At 39.6% G+C, this 21,312-nt stretch overlaps 1 protein-coding gene across 6 annotated transcripts in view; it reads left to right on the top strand.

Moving 5' to 3' along the window:
* LOC139625460 (trichohyalin-like) overlaps window positions 1–21,312 on the top strand; it is a 95,310-nt gene that overhangs the window by 4,490 nt on the left and 69,508 nt on the right. For all 6 annotated transcript variants that reach the window (XM_071485454.1, XM_071485452.1, XM_071485451.1 and 3 more), the window contains one exon: window positions 3,135–3,251. In XM_071485454.1, coding sequence (XP_071341555.1) covers window positions 3,135–3,251 — 117 coding nt within the window. The remainder of the gene's footprint in view (window positions 1–3,134; window positions 3,252–21,312) is intronic.

The following is a 21,312-nucleotide window of genomic DNA, read 5'->3' as shown; positions in this document are numbered from 1 at the left end:
TGGTAAAACACAAGTTTGGAAATTTGAATTATAATATGTGCAGTATGTTTTGGGGCATAACCATGGCTCTCCTTGTGTGTGCATGAACATAAATATATAAGAAAAAGTAAAAGAACAGCCAGGCTTTACTATACATGTGATGCTTTTCAAAGATTTGCAACATGAATTTTGGCTGCAAACCCAAATTAGTTCCTTTCAGATAAATACAGATAATATATACATTCATATGACTTTGCTGCTTAACCAGGGACATTCATTAAGTATTCTGCAATAAGTGGAGCAGCGCATGTCAATAGAATGAAATGTCTAATCATAAAGACTCTAAACAAATGTCAACCAAACACGAAGTGGTAAACAGCTTTGTGTGAGAGAAGAAGAGAGAGAAAAAGACAGAGAATAACAGCTCTTGGCTTTTTTCCCGTTCTGCAGTACCATTGTCTTCAGGACCCCTTATTTGTTTACTCTACTCAAGGCTGAGGTCTCTTCGACTTTACAGAATCCAATCAGCTGAGATCAGACTGAATATGGTTAACAGTTAAGTCAATGAAAAATAATTAATTGTTTAGGCAGAATAATATAATTTTATAGGCTACTTTATTTCTTAAGACCTGGTACAGTGAACTCTTCAAGACAGTAACCTGAAAAAGAAGTCGAGCAGAGAAGGGCCTCTGTAATTTTCTTTTAAGTTTGAAGAAACTACAAATTAGCATTCATACTTAGTGGACTGGAGGTGGAAAGCTCCAACAAAGTTTTTTTTCTTACAAGTTTGCATCAGTGCAAGACAGGATAAAAAAAAGACATCATTACCACTTGATGTAGTGACCTTAAAGTATTGTTCCATTTCCGTTCCAGCTAGGCTTTCATCAATATGCACTCTTTTGAGTGGATTTTGCACACAGAAAAGCAATTATGGCACATTATAAATCAAAGTACTTATCTGCCATTATGGAAAAGGTCAGAGGGCTAGTTTTATGTGCTCTCTACACTGGTCACAAAGGTCATTGCAATACAATACTTTGCGTTTCTCAACGCAAAGCTGTCCATTTTTAACTTTCATCAATTTAAAATTTTCTTGGCAGTGGCATTGCCTTAGCAACAATGGTTTACCGAATGGTGAATTTATTAGTTTCAGATGTGTTATTATAAGTAGCAGAATTTTAGCCTCTGTATCAATTCATTTTGTTCTCTCCTGCAGATTAAAAAAAAAATTACAATTAAAGGAAAATATGTGAAGAAGAATTTGTAAAACTGATTATTCCTGACAACGGCAGCTTCTTTTGGCAGCCAAAGAGATGCAACATGAAGGACCCTAATCATTTGTTGCTGTGCTATTGACCCATCTTCCGAGCTTTTGAATCTCCATTTTCACCCTTCTTGAATGATGCTCTTTATGTCTGTTTATGTTACTTTGTATGTTTTCAAGGTCTAGATTGGTAAACAAATACAAACAAATGGACTGCCTCACTCAACAGTCTATTAGGGTAGTCAGGGGACAATAGTGTGTTTCTGCTTTGATGTCCATAATGTGAAATCCAATCAAATGAAGAGCATTTAGAGCTACTTATGGACCGTTCCACCATGTAAACGATGCAGCGAGCTCTGTAATGGGAGCTTGGCTAACGTCTGATTGAATCGTAGTGTACGGCCTTGTTGATGCACAATAGGGTTGAACTGTAATGGACACTAAACAGAGTTAGTTTTGTGGTCATAATGTCATGAAATCCAAGGGCTTGTTTTCTCTGTTGTAGACTGCTGCAATTAGCCTGTTGTCTATTTGTCATCCAGACGTCATGTGATCAAACAATGAGACTGAATATCTGTCTTAACCCTTTATGTCGGTTCTAGGACCTGTCCTTTAGCACATGAAGGTTTAGACAACCATATGGGAAAAATGTATAAATCCATTTACTTCTTCCATTTAGTTCTTTTGTACTATTCATAACACCATTGTCCTTACTTGGTCAACCTCACTAAATCAGTGCTCCAGGCAGATTAAAACTTACATAAATAATTCTGTGCAAATACTTTATGACCAAGGTATTTACATTGATCTTCAGTAAGGTGCAGCAACAAGCTCTATTTCTTCTTCTCTAGTAGTGTAGTATCCACCGACACAGGTTATTAAGGATTTTGATGTACATAGATGTATAGTAGGTTGTTCCAGTACGAGCTGACCTCTAAAACAGTACTGAGAATCTGTATTTGAATGTAGACTCCCAGTCCTTGTGGTGCTCTTGCCAGTATGAGTTTCTTTGGTTAGCTAGATTTCCAGTGAGGGGAAAAAAAGTATGGAAAATGCTGAACTTTCTTTGTGTCATTCAGTTACAATAAAAAGCATTATTATTAGTGCTGAGGACTTTTTGGAAAACTTAGAAACTTCCTATTTAGTCATTTCCTTCAATCTTCTGGGTGATACGCTTGTTGGACAGTCAGTTTGGCAGCTTTTGGCGGCATAAGGATTAGTAATCATATAATGCAATAAAACTGGCACTTTATTGATCCCTGTAGAAATGTTTTTTCCTCTAGCTTTATTCCAGGCAGGTCAAAGGCACAAGGGCAGCTATAGAGCAACTTCTGGAGCTGGCAGGGATTCAGTGTCTTGCTTAAAGACGCTTTTATTGGCCAGATGGTTGCCAATTCTAGGCTTCAATGACAGTTGGAGGATGGATAAAGCACTCACCCTTAATTTGAGACATATAATTAGGAAAACGTAAATGACCGGGGTCAAACCATTGTCAGTTTATCTCACCATATTTTTGACCCACTTATAGCAGGCTGCATTTAGATTTGTCAGTAGTTGGACAGATTAGAATTCGTCCAAGGTCTATCCAAGATTTCTCAACCCAACAATTTTCTGGAAATAATTTCGGCCACCTGGTGTAAACTATCTGACCTTTTGTCGATCAGACCAAAAGATGACACATCAAGATTTCTTTAATTCAACATGGTTGGAAAACACATCTGAAAGTGCTGGAAAACATGTTGTGAGCACACACCATATGAATCAGTTCTTTTCTAGCATAACCCAGCCTGGAGGATCATAAGGTGTCATGGATTTTATCTTTTTTTTTTCTCATTGTTTCTTATTGTCAGTCCCGAGGTTCTAATTTATTAACTCTCGATGACTTCTTCAGGACCCGAATCAACAGGGGGCAACCCAAGAGCTTATACATCATCTTAGACATCTGAGATCAGACATGAACTCCATTACACAACTCATCCAGCGAACTGGACACAAGCACGGCCTCGATGTGAGTCTTATTCTGTCTTCTCTGCTGTCTTGACTTTTTCTTTCTTCAATTCATCTGTCTTTAATGGGCAATTTGGTACACTTCACTGTTCACACATTATGTGCATACTGTGTAAATCTGTGTGTGTGTTTGTCTGTGTGGTGCATGGTTTAATTCCCAGAGTTTAGCCCCTGGCCTGCAGGGCAGTACGGGGGACTGTGAAAGCCTGAGGGGGATCAGTGAAGATCAGAATAGATCAGTAGGGATCATTTGGGATCACTGACCCTCGCTTTGATCCACTCAACCTGTCATCTCATCATTCCCACACAATTTTCAATTTATTACCATACTAGGCGTAGTCAAAACACCCACACACTGGTAAACACATTTTTGAGAGACTTTGTCTGCACTGGAGATGTGTTATTCAGTTGTGCTGCGCCTTTAAGTTGAAGTATCCCATTTGCGATGCTTGTTAACTTTCCTTGTTTGGAAAAGACTGGATTAACAAATAAGACCTAATTTATTTTGCCATATTTATGTCTGAGAAAAGAACAAATAGGTTATAACAAGTGTCAACTACACATTTGCTAACTGAATGCTGGGAAGGTCTCCAGCTGTGATGAGAGTCTCCATTTTTTTTGTGTGATTCTAGTGACTATTTATGACATTCCCCATAAACCACAGAGCAGGGGCTATTAAAATCTTAAGGCTCGGGAACCAAATGAGAAAATTGGTCTCATGACTTAATTCATGCTAATAAGAACATAATTTTTTTCTGTCATGTGGAGCACCCTCTGGAGTAGCACTCCTAAGACCCATTTTGCTTCCCTCACTGTAGTTCAGCAAAACAGTACATAAAAGAGGAAGTCTGTAACTTATGCTGTAGCTGTCGAGATGTCTTAATCTCCAAAAGACACATTTTTATGGAATTGAGAAAACAGCCCCTATTTCAGAATGACCACAACATTTTGAATTCATACAGCTGATTAGTTTCACAGCCACATTTACAGATGCATTAAGAGCAGCTTTTATTTGTTTCTATTTGACGGCAGTGACACGTCACTGCTGTCAAAATATGCCAAATACGACAAAAATTATTCCTTCTAAAAAAAAACTAAAAAAAACACACGGGTTCAAACAATTGAAATATCTATTTTTGTGCATTATGCCTATAAGGGCAAACCAATACACTGAGAGACATAACTACTTGTATAGGTGCATATTTTGAAGCTAGTTTGCTAGAGCTGGAATGGTAGACTAGGCTAACTGAAACCCGAAGATTACCAAACAGAGCTTGTTGGATTGCTTTGAGTGCAAATTTCTCTCTGTGGCCGAGTTGGGTGGTGACCTCTCTGCCATCATTGCCATACGGATGTACTTGAATTATTCGCTCGTTCCAGCTTGACCTACATTTCATTTTCAGTCAATGAAAGTGACGCTGTGTGACTCCTGTCTGTCATGCAGAGCTTTAGTGCAGCAGGTCAGGCCCACGCAGGAACTCATGAGTCAGACAGCTGCAATAGTGCTGCTTTTTCTTCCACAATCAAAATGAATTTTCAGAATTGAAGCCTGTTTTATAATTGAAGTGAGAATATTCATTGACAACCCTAATATATATATATATATATATATATATATATATATATATATATATATATATATATATATACTACAGAGAGTAGTATACTATACTATATACTCTGTAGTATATATATATACTACAGAGAGTGTATATATATATATATATATATATATACACTCTCTGTAGTGACTGCTCTGCTTAAGTCAGCAGGAGAATGTGTAAACTCAATTCAGGTCTGCATTAAAAAAAATCTCTGAACTTTGTGACCTCTCTCATTCTCTCTCTCTTGCTCACACTCACATATACATTCGCTTGTGTAGCAGCTGCTTGGAGGGAAAGCCGGAGTGTGAGAAAGAGAGAGCAGGGAGGTCAAAGGGTTGCGATGGTTGACTATGCTAATGCTGTTGTTAATGACTTTGCTGTGAGTGATAATTGATCGTCTTCATTACCATATTAACTCCACTGCCCCCACCCCTCCAAGGCCCCCACCAACCCCTAGTCTTCCTCTATGCAGTAATGGATGCCCCCGTTTGATCCTTGGAATAATGAACTAATTAGCTTAATTAAAATCAATAGAGGTGCCAATACCAGGTTAGACATTTCAGGGACACCGTCTCTATCTGCAGGGAAAGGAATTTTCAGGAGAGGGTCAGAGAGGATGGATGGCAGGGGGTTAGAGGAGAGACACATAAACATCAGGATGGGTGGAGGAGTAAAAAAGGTAAGCAGTAAGGAAGGAAAGGAAATAGAGGCAGAAGAAGAGGAAACTTTTTTTCTTTATTTAAAAAAAGAATGAGATCAAGAACAGAGTGAGATGGGGACATTCAAACAGACACAGAGGGAGAAAGTTGGAATGGGTGGAGCTGTTAGTTTAAAGATCGTAAAATGTAAGAGAAGGTAAAATGTAAAAATGGGTGGACAAGGGCAAAGAGAAGAAGGCATGTGACAAAGAGAGAGAAAATATCAGAGGAAAGGAGGGAGCTAAAGAAACTAAACGAGAGAGAGAGAGAGGGCCAAAGAGGTTCCTAATGCTGATTTATGAGTGCTTGACGGTCGTTAGCTGGAATAAATGGCTTGTAGGAGTGGCTGCAGCATTACTCCCTGTGCAGGATACTAAGTGCATTGTAAGGTCAGCCATAAGGCCAAACTTACATATGTAGTGCTCTGCCCTTGTAAACCTTTGTTAATATATCAGCCACAGGATGGAACTGTAACCAGTCCATCTGATACGGCGGGAATACCGTGGCTCACAAACCTGTATGGTAATTATTTTGTTCCAGTTTTATTTTAAGAACACAAAGGTGGAGTGGACAGAACTTTTACAGACAAATTAAATGCACCAAATTGCATTTGGTTTGACTGTGATTGTCTACAGTGTAGCGCTGAAAGGATAAGTTGAATAAGCAATTAATTGTTTAGCCAAATGACAGAAAACTAATCTACAATTACCCGATTACTTGTTTAAGTCACTTAAATTCTGCTTTTCTCTGCTTTATAACAGTGTGAAGTGAATATTGGATATGGGCTGTTGATCAGACAAAACAGGACATCACCTTGAGAGCTGTGGAGTTGTGATGGGTATTTTCACTGTTTTCTGATTTTAAACCAAACAATCCATAATCAGTAGTTATTTAGTTATTAGTCCATGCGAATGCTTTAAGCATCTTGTGCAGTATCATATGGACTGAACCTAGTAGCTGTGGGGCAACGTTTGTTTTGATGTTTTGCATAATCTCTTAACCAGGCAACATATGTATGCCACTGTGCGTTCGGTATCTCCTCACTGGGTTATAAGTAAGGTTTATATACAACCTCACAAACATCCTGCAATGAATTGGAGCAGTAGTAAATTTTATATTTTAGAAGCTGCTGCCAATAGAATTTCAAACATGACCATTTACGTCATTTCAAGTCTTGCATTACTGTTGTAAATACAACACTTGCTTTGTAGACTGCTCAGACAGGACACATATACTTCCAGGAGATTTCATAAAAAGTATTAGATTTCAAAATTAAAAATGGAAAAACTTGTGAGAGTATATTCTGAGTGTGTATAGGTTCATCCTGTATGCATATAGTATCTTTGTGGTGCAGAGAAAAGCCCTGAATGTAAGGCAGCAGATGTTTGTTTTTTTCCTTTAGGCTATCATCATAGTTGCATCACTTTACACTTGCATCAAGCTCAGTCTGGACAAAATTAAAGTCCACTTTTTTAGTACACATTCATGTAGGCCTAGACATAGTGGAACAAGACACTGTCATGTCCCTTCCAGTCACCATCACCATGAGTTGCATTATCCTATTTTTTCATCCCTCGCTTACTGTTGTGATCTGGTGACTCACGCACACACATTCCTGCTTTGTTTTTTCTCCTCTGTTGCTTTCAGTTGACCTAGCTCCAGACAAAAGGAATGGAGGGTAGTGGAAAAATGTAATGATTGCGTAAATGGATGGCTATTTTCAGATAGAAAAGAAACAAGAAAAGGGAAAGTGAGTGGGGAAGAAAAAAAGAGCAGGGAAGAGGAGATGTGGGTGAGGGGCAAATGAATGAGACAGAAGGAGACAAGAGAATGTGATGAGGTTGGAGGCTGGAAACAAAGGAAAAGAAATAGAGGAGAAAGGAAAGAGAGAGAGGAACAAGGACAGAGGAGGAGAGAAAGTGAACCGATTCTGTGAATGCTTTAATAAATTATCTTAAAGTGGAGGTACTTCTACTATTTCTACTTTTAATATCACCAGTCCTGGTATGACTACAAGTACGTCTAGCGATATTGCTTCTGCTACAGTCTACGTGCTTACTGTCTTTTCTCCAGTGCCTAATAGTGAACACAGCCCTAGTGACTGGATTTGTTTGACTGTTTTCCACATCCTTGCCTTCTCCACTGGAGATTGAGATGTGATCACTTCAGAAGTATCAGCACTGCTTGTCATAGACAGAGCACCTCCTCTAAGAGTGTATTGCATATGCCTGTTCTGTTTGTCCTAAAACTGAGTGAGAAAACTAACTGGTGTGATGCAACATCCATGTAATGTGCTCTCTGTTTCTCTCTGTTTCTCTCACTCTCGTGCTTCTTTTCCTCTCACTCATGCACTCCGCTGATTTTGACCATTACTACTTTAATACTATAATTCCTCACCACCCTTTAATGGTATAATTGCATTGCACATAACAGACAGACGGACGGACAGACAGACACACACACACACACACACACACACACACACACACACACACGTAAGCCCTCCTTCTAACAAATGAGTTTACCGTGGTCATAACCTTCACAGGGCTCATTATCATAGATTGCAGGTCTTTTCATAAAGCTGAGACCACTGGTGACGGATTACTAGCAGGTCGGACACATACACATATACACACACGTACACACACATTGTGATCCTTAATGAGACCTTATTCCGGACACCCAACCCAGCTGCCTGTAAATTACAGCTGCCACTCTGCCATACATACTTAATCAGCTAATGTTGTTTTATTCCTTATTATTAATTTGCTCCTGTTTCTGATTTATCTAAAGCGCTCGGCAGCACACCAGTATTTTCTCTCCTTTACAGTTCAGAGAGGCAGAGAATGAGAGGAAGCCGTGTGCTTATTCATGTACTTAGGGGATTGCATCTGTAATGAATTGACTGGCTGTTTAGGCATACATAACACGGCCTACTACTCACCTTAATAATGTAAGCAGGTCGTAGCTCCTGCTAACCCAAGGGTATATAAGGCATGCATACACAGACACACACACGCGCGCACACACACACACATTTACACTCACAAACACACACAGCCTACCTTTATTAGCTACTGACCTCTACGTGTGCCAGGTCTTCTCATTGTCACATTGCAGTTGCGTCCTATGAATGCTTTATGATTGGAGGAGAAAGTGTTGTTTGTCTTTGGTTTTATTGTGTGTCTTTTCTCGGTGACCAGATTAATATGTAGAAGGCACACAGCTACTCTGTGCCCACTGAAACTAACACTAACATAAAACCATATACCATATAAATAAACTGGATCTTCATACTGAAATCGGTTCATTTAATTAGTTAGTAAATAAGTCTATTCATGAATCAGTGTTATAACAAATGATACTCTTCTCTTATCAACTTTTCTCTTATCATTATTAAAATATATAAGGTGTTTAAATACAAAGTAGGTTAGTGTTCATCAATTTCATTGTACAGTGGAGTCACGAATGAGGTAGCAAGTCTGTCCGTGTTTATCAGTTGTTGTTACTGTATTTTAAAATGTTGCTGGAAAAACTAACTTGTTCATTGGGCCACTCTGCCTGTGTCTTGCATCAAATAATAACTCAACATCTAATGGTCTGAATCTCATCTCTCCATCTGCACCACCTCCTCTTTTGGATGCGTTCATGTGTCCATGTGAGTATATCTTTGTTGGTATTTCACCAACCTATGTCCTGCAAAGGCACAAACACACAGTTGCACACATATGCATACTCAACATGAGCATACACACACACACACACACACACACACACACACACACACACAAGCTCATACTTACAGCACACACACAAACAGATGCACATACACTCACACACAGGGCTATGTGTTGACCTGTGAGTCATTGCTGTCATCATTGATTTCCTTTTCCCAGAGTGACCCCTGTCACCACAGCGATAGAGAGGCCGATATTTCACCAGCACTGTTGGGTCTCTACCAAGCCCCCCTGTCCTTCTCTCCTTCTCATTCTGTAAGACTTTTCCTTTATCTCTCTCTCTCCCACATCTCGTTCTCTTCTCAGCTCCTTGTGCATCTCTCTTTTCCTTGATCCCTGTCTGATCATTCATTCTTTTTAATAGACATGTGTAATGAAAAAGCTGGGTCGCCGTTACCTCTCTTCTAACTGTGACTATGCTCTCTTTTTGTGCACGTAGTGTGATTTGACCTCACAATAACAATGCTGACCCTTATTTCCCACCCTTCCTCACACAGACCAATGTTCAGTTCGAAAAGGAGACAGGCAGAGGCAGGCAGACAAACCCCCCCCCTAATCACTGGGGTTATTTGAGTCCAAGGAGTTGTACTGCATCTGAGAGTGAACAGAAGGCTGTGTCTGTTTGTGTCTTTTTGTACACTTTTATCTATGAATGTACTGTCTCTTCATCTCAATGTCCTCCTTTTAGAGCAAATGACTTCCTGTGCTGCAACTGCGTCAAATAATTCTTTTTTTTTTAAATCCCCAAAGAGGAGAAGCAAATTATGAAGGTATTAGAGTAATCATATTTCACATTTCAGCTTCAATTCCTCCTTCTATATTTGATTTTGTCAGCTTTTGTGATTTGATTTTGGTGATTTGTGTGTTGTTGGCCTTGTTTTGAAAATGAGCAAATCAGAAAGAAGAGATTTTTTTTTTTCTGGAAACGTTTTTACAGTTACATGTTGTCTTTTAATTTCTTCTCCCTTTTTCCCATGACACTATTGTCATGCTGCCATGGTCATCAAGATGCAAATTCTGAGGTGACAGACTTCACACGTCTCTTCCTGCGTGCTGTCAAACTTCATCACAGTTTATAGCATCTGAAAAAAAAATCACTTTCAACAAAAATGCTTTCCTTTATTGAGCAGCGTCTAATTAATAAATAGAGGTTGCACTAGGTGAAAATATAACTCTTTGAATATGTCAGTCATTTATTATGTTATTTCACAAAAGCAAGTATAGTTCTGTGTTTATCCCTTTAAAGACTATATTATTATGTAATGTAGATTAATATTTGTTCACTTCTAGCTGTACAGAACACAGTCTCCTCATGTTCATAACAAGTTGTGAATCACTGCTGAAAATCCTCCTCGTGACAAAATAAACAGGATGTCATTTGGTGTCTGAGGTTGATCTAAGGATGTTAGATGAGCTTTTTGGCCATGTGGCTCACATCCCACACAGGTACGACTGTATGGCCAACATCTAATGATTATGAGTTACTCAGGGCAATTTTATCTCGAGAAAAGTTTCCTCTTGGCTCTGAATAACTCAATGAATCAACCACACACACACTCACACACATACTCAGGTCCCCAGTGTAGAGAAAGGTAACAGAGTTGGCCTCAGGGACTCTGTCTCTCCTCAGGGAGGTTGCACTCCTCAGGGAGTCGTTGCAACACCACTGTCCCCATGGCAATATGCAAATCCCTATATGATATTTCCCACCATGCAGCGCTCAGAGGCCCCTAAAGACTCGTTCTGTTTCTACTGTAGCCCATTCTAGAGAGACAGATTTTTATTTCATTTAAGTTTCACATATTTTGACAAAACTCATTTTCGGAATCTACGTCTTCACGATCATACATGTGTACCTCTCCCAGATTTTTCCATCGCAAGCGAGACACCTGGATTCACCAGAACAGGGAGAGATTTGATATCAAAATGAGTTGAGTTTCAGTAATATCCATAACATAGTGAAGCCAAAGTCACCTAGTGACAGTTTTCAATATGTTTAGCTTTGGCTGTATAGTCAGTGCTTTTAGCAGCTCAGACACAGGATCAGGCACAGGCTGTGTTTTCCTTTTCAGCAAAGAATGTCTTGCAAATAAATGTTTAAAATAAATTGGTACTTTTTTTTTTTTTTTTTTAACTGCATTGCAATGTAATACTGCTCCTTCACATCAACTTTTCAAATGTCTACTTGTGCTGACAGGAAGCACGAATCTGTCAAATTCTTTTTAGAGTTTGACATTGTAATGTTTACTGTGATGCCATTAAACAAATCCACTGATTTTCAAACACAGGCATAATATTCAGTCAATATTTGTTTTTTTTCCAGAAGTTGTCATATGAAAACTAGGAGCACGTCCAAATATGGTTGGAAGTAACCAGTCAGTAGTTTGACAGCCTGCAGTGCAGCCAATTAGAGCAGCCAGCCAAGCAGGAATCGGTGGTCTGGCACAATGTGGCACAATTGAGTTTGTGGCTGTACAGGGTTTCTTTGCCATTCCTGCGAAACACACGGAGGGGGTGTGATGGATCCTCAGTCACAGCGATCTACTCGCTGTCAGAGATGCGGGGATTTGCATCACACCTTGAGCATTTTAAATGGCTGCACATATGATAATAAAAAAAAAATGAAATAAATGAAATGAGTAAATCAGGTCTCACGAAATGAAATGACAGGCAGGTTGAAACAGCGGGTGAGTGTGTGTGTTTCTTGCCACCAGCGTCAACATTAAACACATCAGATTGAAGCCACCCTCCAGGGTAGCATCACTCAGCCAGGTGTGTGTGTGTCTCTGTCTGTGTGTGTGTGTGTGCATGGTGAAACCTAAGTCTTTTATCTACTTTTCTATTTCCTCTGGTTTTTTGTTTATCTACAGATTTATTTATATATTTCTGCTGAAACGGTGTACAGAACACACACACACATTGATCTATCGATGTATTGATGTGCGAGTGGGTGTCAGTTTTTTTATTTTCCATCTCCCTCCAATTTTTTAATTATTTTCCCCTGGTATAATCTCATGCAGAGTTTTTTTACACTTGAGTTACAGTAAGTTTGAGTGCTGTTTTTCTTTGCCAAAAGCAGTCAAATGCTGAAAGTTAGTTAGGTTAAAAAAAAAAAAAAAAAAAAAAGAGAAAAAAGCTTTGACAGAATATCCTGATTCTCATTTGGGAAAGGTAGGAACTTCACTTATTTCACTCTTGCGCTACCCCTCAGTGTAAGTGTTCTAATTTAAAACTCCAAACTTTTCTTTGTTAACAAAAGTGATAAGACATTTAGGCTTAGGAGATTCAAGCTTCATTATTCTTACATTATTATTTTCCTCATGGCTTTGCTTGTTTTTCTATCATCCAGCTGTTTTCCTGACAGTCCCTTCTCTTGCCATTTTCTCCTCTGCAAGGACAGTAGTGAATGCACATTACTTTCTATCTCTCTCTACCTCTCCCCTCTCTCTTTCTTTTTCTCCCTCCCTCTCTCTCCCACTTCTCTCTCAGGACCAGAGCAGGATATGTCTCTTTTTCTCCATATTGACTTTCCAGGTCAGGCTCCTCTTCTCCTATTAGGCCAAGCTAACTGATCAATACGCGGGTCTGGTGGGCTGCTGACAGACATGCAGACAGGCACACGCAGCAGGCCATGCCATGGCCAAGTGCCACACACGCAGACACACACACACACACACATGCAGACACACACGGAGCAGCACATGTACCGTACACATATCCACCCAATCACATAAGCTCATAAATGTATACTGTATATAAAAATCATGATGCAACTGGGTGTAGAAACAATTCCTACGATATTTAATAAAAAGGCACAAATCATAACCAACTAGTCTAATACCTATGTCAATCAATTAGTCAATCAATCAATCCATCATGCATGGAACTATGAATCTTCATCCAGTTTGTCGCTTCGCTGTCAAATACGGAGATGTAACAAACTCCTCCTCTCCTCTCCAAGCTTCTCCTCTCTTCTCCTCCCCTGCTGTTTTCCCAGCTGGTGAGTTGTGACATCTGCAGTACTGCGACATGGATAAGCAGCTGCCAGAGATGGAGGGAGGGAGGGAAGGGAGGAAGGATGGAGAGCCATAGAGGACAATGCAGAAGAGAAGTGACAAGGGAAAGGGGGAGGGGGGGTTGAGGGGCGCTGACAACCAGCAACAGTTAGGTGTACAGCAGGGTGAGACGGGCTTGTGAATGCGTGCGCGTGCATGGACGTGTATTTGTGCGTGTCTAGGTCTGAGAGTGTGTATCTATGAACGCGCTGCATATGTGCATACATGCATATGTGTTTGTGCATGGCAGCATGCCAGGCGGTGCCATCTGGCTGCTTGACAGAGCTCTTCTCATTAACAGGGGGGTTAATTGCTGTGGCAGCACCCAGGCTGTGTCAAACATCACCCTGGGGACACAGAGGCAACAGACGATCAACATGTTTGTGTATGCACGTGCACAAATGTGTGTGTTTAAGCATAAAATGTGGCAGCGCAAACACCAAAAGTTTTTTTTTCAGAACATATAAATGGTTAAAAAAACGGCACCGGTACACATGTAGGTGCTGTGCAGGGGGCCCATGTCTTGTGTGTGCATGTGTGTGCGTGTGCGTTATGTATGCCACGCTACATGCATGTTTATATTATTCTTATGAATTATGCCTTGTTTCTGTAATGATGTAGAAAGAATTAGGTTTACAGAGCCAATGTCTATTGTCCTGAGGGCAAACACACACACTCACACACGTGCGCACACACGGACACACACACGGGGCAGGGGGAAGGGGTGGCAATTTGCATGTTATTACTGCATATTCATGACTAATTTTGTTAGCCTTGCCTAATAGGCCTGAGTGACAGCTTGAGAAATCGAGAGCCTGCTTTCATATCACACACACTCATGGTGATACGCACAAACACACACACACACACACACACACACACACACACACACACACACACACACACACCCCCACTTCAGTCACATTCATTCACCCTGCTCTCTCTGTCCACACAGTAATCATAACAACACTTAGGGCTCTAAATAGGAATTCCTTGTTCATCTGTTGGTTTGACATTGTATCATTTGTTTAGCACAATTATTTTATTGTATATAACAATATAGTAAATCATATAGCCTCATTTGTTATATGCATAAACATGACCTATAATAATGCGCACACACACCCACACACGCAACAACACACTGTGAATGGCATGAATAAATCTCCCATTTGACTTGTTGCAGATCAGAATGTGTTGAATGTTTTTATATTTATTATGATAAAAAGAAGCAAAAAGGTACAAAATCTATCTTCTTCTGACTGTATTAAATTTCACTTCATCCATTAATAGTCCAGAAAATAAAACCTTATGTACCATTAATACAAACTACGCTTATTTTATTTTGCTGTCTTTGTTGACTACATATTACTTTGGTGTGTGTGCATTTGTGTGTTTTTTAAAAGAAATCCTTGACTAAGACAAAATGATGTGCCTGGTCTCAGCCAGTGAGTGTTTTCTATTGTACACAGATACATGTGCACACAAACATGCACACAGGGAGAGCACTCTAAGCCCACCACCCCACTGTGCAGGTGAAAATAGGGATGAAATTGGCTGCAGTTACTTTTCATTCAAAACCCTCTTTCGATTTTCAACTTGTTCCCATTTCAGGCCATTCGTCTCTAAAGTGTTTCTCCCAGATTTGGGGTTATTTAAGTATTTTTCCACCAAACTGATAGGGAAATAAGTTTTGAAATTGCCTATATTTAGACCAAGCTTTTGGCCTCCGTCTGAAAGGCCCTAAAATAAATGTAAAAATCATGTTGTAACACAGCTGTAGAAGGTTTTGTTCTTTGTAAAAGTTGACGATTGAAATTCGAGCATATCTTCAGGGAAGGACTGTCTCTATCTATACATTTACACACATAGGCATCTGTGCATGGTTAGGTGTACACACAGTTTATGTAAATTCTTTTTTTAAACAAATATTTGTTGGGAAACACTCCGCAAAGTGATAATTCACACCAAAGGAAGACTGTTGTTAGGGTGAAATAAAAGAATCAACTGAATTAATAGCACAGCAGCTCGCACATTTTCCCATTTTCTGCTAGAGACAGAAACAGACTATAATTTAAAGTCAGTTTTTTCTCACTCCTCTGTGGCTTTTACTCCATTTGACTGAAAAGTTGTTTTTTTGGGGTTTTTTTTTTTTTGTGAAGTGAAAGATTTAACTCTCAGCATTCTCTATCCACTCACATGTCACTTTTGTCAAATCTTGCCTTTCCTCCCCTGCTTGGTGTGAATGTGTAGACACGCTTGATCAAATGTGAGTTTAACATTTTTAATCTGCGCAAAGTTTCATCAGAATAACTCATCTCACGAGACTGGTAAATAGGAAATTGTGTGTGTGTCTATGTGTGTGTGTTTGTGAACAGTTCTGCACAATACTGTGTGATCTGATATTTTTTTTTCTCTCTCCTTCCATCTTGGGTGTGTGACAGCTGTCACTGGTGACTCAGAAAGGTGTCTGGGCAGAGTTAACGTATTTTCACCGCTGGGAAACAAATGCGCGCACACACACACACACACACACACACACACACACACACACACACACACACACACACACACTCAGCTCCAGTTGCTGTCACCTAACTCAAATTTCACCAGGCTCAGCAACTCTGTGCTGCTTTTTATGAATCACATGTTACACTTAATACACACACTGCATGATGTTCACATATTGCTTATTTATTCATTTCTTATTTTACATTAGACAACATTGCATAAGTTAATTAAGCATTTTAATGACCCATCAAGGTTCAACCATTCAAGGTTGATGTTTCTCATGTGCAACATATCTGTCATTTTTTAATGCAGTAAGCAGTGTAAAGACTGCCTTTTAAAACACTCCTATACTGTATTTAGGAGTTTCATTGTATCATTGTATTTTACCATACGCAAATGTTGTGTTTAGATCATATATATATAATGGCTGGTCATTATAATGGTGAATTTATAATTTATAATCGTGACTATATAAACAACTTATGTTGTATCATATTACAGTGAAACAACAGGACATGCAACACTCAGCCTGACTGACTGTACACTTTCATGCAACAAGTTTGCTTTACTCTCAGCAGTTTTCGTTTCACTGTTTTTCTTGAAACTCCATGTGTCTCCTTTTCCTTTTCTCGTTGTCTTTCTGCTGTAGCTCCTGGTCCAGATTACAGCTGAGTTAGAAAACCTGAAAATCCAGTTGCAAACCAAAGACATGGTCATCTGTGATCTGGAGAGGGAGCTCAGAGAATTATGTTGTTAAGATATTTTTTACCCAGTCAAAACTTACTTTTAAATACGTCTGCCTGTTGGTTGCGATAATTTAATCTTTTGAAAATCTTAACTCTTTTTCCCACATTTAATTGAATGCAGTATATTGAATACAGTCTAAATACATTTGGACTGACATGTATGATTTCAAGGCATTTTTCGCAGGTGTAAAGGTAATTCCTAAGATAAGTAAACCTGCAATGTGAAAAAAACAAACTGAATCTTATGTTTTCACAATAGCAAAGACTACCTACATAAGTAAATGACTTGTCGACGTGATTTTTTTGCAGTGTGCTTGTTATTGTTTAGAAGCCTGTCTGAGAGGTGGAGAAATCTTTTTTTTTTTTTTTTTTTTTTACGATATTGCTTTGGCAGCTGTGCTAGAAGCTCTCCATGTGTAGCCAGGTTTAACAGGAAGCCGAGGCGTGTGTGATGAATTACCAGCATATCTCAGAGCCCTGGGTAACAAACATGGCGATGCCGGCCGGGATTAAAAGGGAGAGTTTTTTACGGTCTTCCCACACCTCCTTACAGGGTGTCACTAAATTATACCCACTGCTGTTTTACTGTCTTCTGTGGCTTATGGTTAAGACACACGTAAACACACACAGACTAGCAGAAAAGCACACACACATACACGAACATACATTTGCGCTTGTGGTAAACCCAGGCTTGTTGGTTGTTTATGTGTGTGTTGGCTGGTTACTGTTTGTTTATGCTGCTCGTGAGTTGACTCATTTGCACTGCAGCTAATTAGTGGCTTGTGTGATTACAGAGCCTTACAGAAACGTGTAGTGTAACTGGAGCTTGCTCTGTTAATCATATTTTCAGCAAATGTTGATTTATTTTTTTTCATTCTGCTTATGCTCCTGTTGAACTGGTATGTCTGCAGTGCAGATGCATGGATAGATCTGCTCACACAAACTCATATACATGTGCAGAAAGGTGATTGTCTTGTGATTGTCTGTTAGCAACAAGTCAGTTTCTCTATGAACTGAAGTTCCCAGAATGTGTCACCTATGAGGCCCAATTAGAACAACTGTATATCCTTAACAGGTAAATTTGCATGTGACATTTAATTCTTTTGAATTTGTCAGTGTAGAAAGTTTTCATCTGTAATGATATGTGAATTACTAACATGGTTGCAGTGTTTCATTTACATAATTCATAGCAGTGTCACTGATTCTTTTATACTGGTTTATATTCTGTATTTTAATTTAAGACTTAATCTGTTTTTATTTCAGAAGGACTAAATATAAATGTTTTAATAAATTATACTTATGATAGATGGCAGTCTTCCATAATTACAAAGTTTTATTTTATTAAAATATGGTATTAATGATCAATATAAAAATGCATATGAATTGCTATTCCTGTGTTCAGATAGCTTAAGATTATTGCATGACATTTGTGAAGAAGTAATCAACAACATTTCTGAAACACAGCATAGAGATAATTACTCCCACTCACTGAAAATAACTTTCTTCCTTTAATAGAATCGTTCCCATTTTACCTCCTTCATGGCCCAGACTGTAACGCAGGAGATGTGAAAAAGTGAGAGGCTGGTGCACCTGCAGAGTGAGCTGACTCGTCTGCCGCAGATCCACAAAGACAACATGATATGATATGAAACATGGTAGCCTATTTCTGAGAAAGACATCTGCATCACCAAAGTGCAAGCTGATGTTCAGCTGCTGCAACAAGAAGGGACAGACACACTCAGCTGCTCAGGTGTGCAGAGACCTGAATTTGCACATGTGCAGTAGATACTGCAAATAAGTGATAATGTCGGCATGAATGCACTCACTTGTGGTCAGCAGCTTCAAACTTCTTTTCCATAACCTATTTTCTCTTTAGCCATCTTACAGGATGCTGCCTTACAATGGGCCTCTTGTTGTTTCACATTAATGTTTCACATTAGCTTTTAGATTAGGTGACTGTTACGTCATTTGCTTAACAGAGTGCAGAGATGTGACCGCTTACACGTGTGTCCTTTCTTCTGTGTGACTTAAGTTCCCCAAGTTTGAGCGAGCTACAGGAGGAGTTGAGTAAAAAAAAAAAGAAAGAAGAGAAGGATTAGGGGCAAAGAAGAGAAACAGAGACTGAAGTACGAAAAGGAGCATCAAAAAGCAGAGGAGAGGAGAGGGCAGGAGCAACAGAGGAGAGAGGAGCAGGGAGTGAAGAAAGTGGAAGAGGAGAAGAGGAGGGATGAAGAGTAGAAGAGGGGGATGGAAGAGGAGAAAAAGGACCTTGCTCATGCTGTTAGAAAGTGGGCTGACAAGGCAAATATTTTGAGTTCTGAGGTGAGTGTATTAATGTATTAAGGAGGTCTATTGTATCTAACCAGACTACTCAACAATGGGTGATTATGTGCAACCTAGGCTACAAATAAGAAAATTCATTCTCTTCATTGTATTGCCCCATTTTAATTATCTTGTATGAAATTATGCTTTTTTTGAAAATTGTAGAAATAAGTAACTGCAATAGAAATTGAAGGAGAAAAAGGTAATTTCATCCAATAAAAAAACAAAACAAAACAAAACAAGAAAGATTTATAAAACCAAATGGAACTCATCATGAACCCAAATATCAAGTCACAATTATACACACACATTATTCATACACTTTACACTTTAAAATAATCATTTTACTTTTCTACATCATAATTTAAATACATTTTTGTCTTTAGGTCCCAACTCATTGTGTCAACTTTTAGTCATATTTTTATAATGAAGTTTCCTGAAATGAACAGCTTTAGCGTGTTTACTTCCGGCAGTGCAGAAGACAACATACATGCATGCATATACATGAATTTACGCATGAACAACAAAACACTTCACCTTAATTCAGACCTCAGACACTCTCCTCCCCTCTACCCCCCCCCCCCCCCACCTCCTCCTCCTTCCTTCCATCCTGTCATCTCGCCACAACCGCTCCAAATTAATCTGCAAAATATTGATTTGAGGAGCAAGGGGGTGGGGGGGGTGGGGGCACACGATTGCGGCCGCATATTAATACGAACGGGCCGCTCTTCGTCTCTCCTCTATACTTTAAGATCCTCATATCTTCATAATTGATTAATGTTCCTTTGTGAAGTGGGGATGAATAATACATTAGTGGGCCTGCTGCACCCTCAGGCTGATGAGAAAATGTTTAATTTCAGTAAATGTAGCGCTCCCTCTCTCTTTCTCTCTCTTTCATTTTCCCTCTCTGGTTATTTGTGAGTGTTGCAGTGTGTTTGTGAGTTTTCACTCGCGAGCTGAAGACCAGAGGAGTGTTGTTGATTTGCTTTTTTCGTGTTTACTGTCAGCTTGAAGCGCATGTTAAGCATCACAAACAAAAGGCAGCGATCTGCATTTGCAAACATGAATGAATACATTGGCGAAATGACCTCAGCATTGTTCTATTAACTGATATAAAGGAGCTGTATCACTTTACAAGCTGTTTGCCTTCAAAATAAGAAATCTCCTTTTGGACATTTTTGCACATATTGCATCAGAATGCACTGTGAACATCAGCTGCTACATTATCAGTCAGCAATCAGTGGAAACATGCAAATGTGCCACAAACCCACCTGATGGGGACAAGTATCCTCTTCAACAGCTTGGAAAGGTGCCGGGAGGGCGACATATGTCAGCTGTTGTGACTGGCACAGCCTGCCTCAACTTAGCTCATCTGGTTAACAATGCTAATTATGCTAATGAGAAGCCTAATGATGATGGTGAGGGATTTAAGAGCTACGGCACAGCAAGCTTGTGCGTGTGTGTGTGTGTGTGTGTTGATGAGGGCTGGGAGGGTGGGGTGTCTGGCACCTGATGGTGAACATCTGTGTGTGTGTAGAGGAGATAAATGATAAAGTGAACACACACACAGACACCCACAGGTCTCACTTCATGCCTACTTAGCTTTGCCACATTTTCATTTGAACTTGTGCCAGTGATGAAGGGGATCTATACACACACACACAGCTTCGTACATACACACCGAGTGCTAATTGCATAAATAATACTTATCCGTTAACAAGCATCCTAATTAGTTATGCTAATCAGCCTAGATAACCCAATTAACCTCATCGAGAGAGGCTGTGTGTGTGTGTGTGTGTGTGTGTGGGGGGGGGGGGGGGGGGGGGGGGGGGGGGGGGGGGGCTCCTCTGTGTGTTTATATGTGGTTGTGGATTTTTATGCCTGACAGCAGATCAGAGACACTTAAGAAAACACATTTGCCTAATTAGTTTCCAATGACATAGACAAGCATTTGTGTTTTTTCATGTCCTTATTGTTCTGCCTTTGAATGCAAGGTAATAGGCTTTCCACAGCAAAGCGAATAAGAGGTATTGAATTTATACAAACAGTGTTACTTGCATATGTGAGGATATATGCATATACACGTATTTCTGTCTGCCTTCTTCTAGTCTGTCTCTCAGTTAGCTCCACATGGACATGTATATTTTTACAACTATTATAGTAGTTTAAACAGAGTGTGTATTTGTTCAGAGAATGTCTGCCTGTTCCATTAGTTTATGTCCTTGGAAATACAATTTGGCCTCAAGTTCTCTCCGTTTATTTAAAACCTTCAGTCAGCGTTCCCCTCCTAATAGTGAGCCGTGTTTCCTCTCATTTAGCTTCACCACTCATTATCCGGGCCATGTGGAAGAGACAGTGTTTAGAGAAGAGAGCGAGAAAGAGAGAGACT

The sequence above is a fragment of the Trachinotus anak genome, unplaced genomic scaffold (assembly GCF_046630095.1).
Source record: "Trachinotus anak isolate AG129_WGS33_773 ecotype Australia unplaced genomic scaffold, CSIRO_AGI_Tana_v1 ptg000009l, whole genome shotgun sequence".
NCBI classification, from domain to species: Eukaryota; Metazoa; Chordata; class Actinopteri; order Carangiformes; family Carangidae; genus Trachinotus; species Trachinotus anak.
This window is presented reverse-complemented; position numbering and strand designations above follow the sequence as displayed.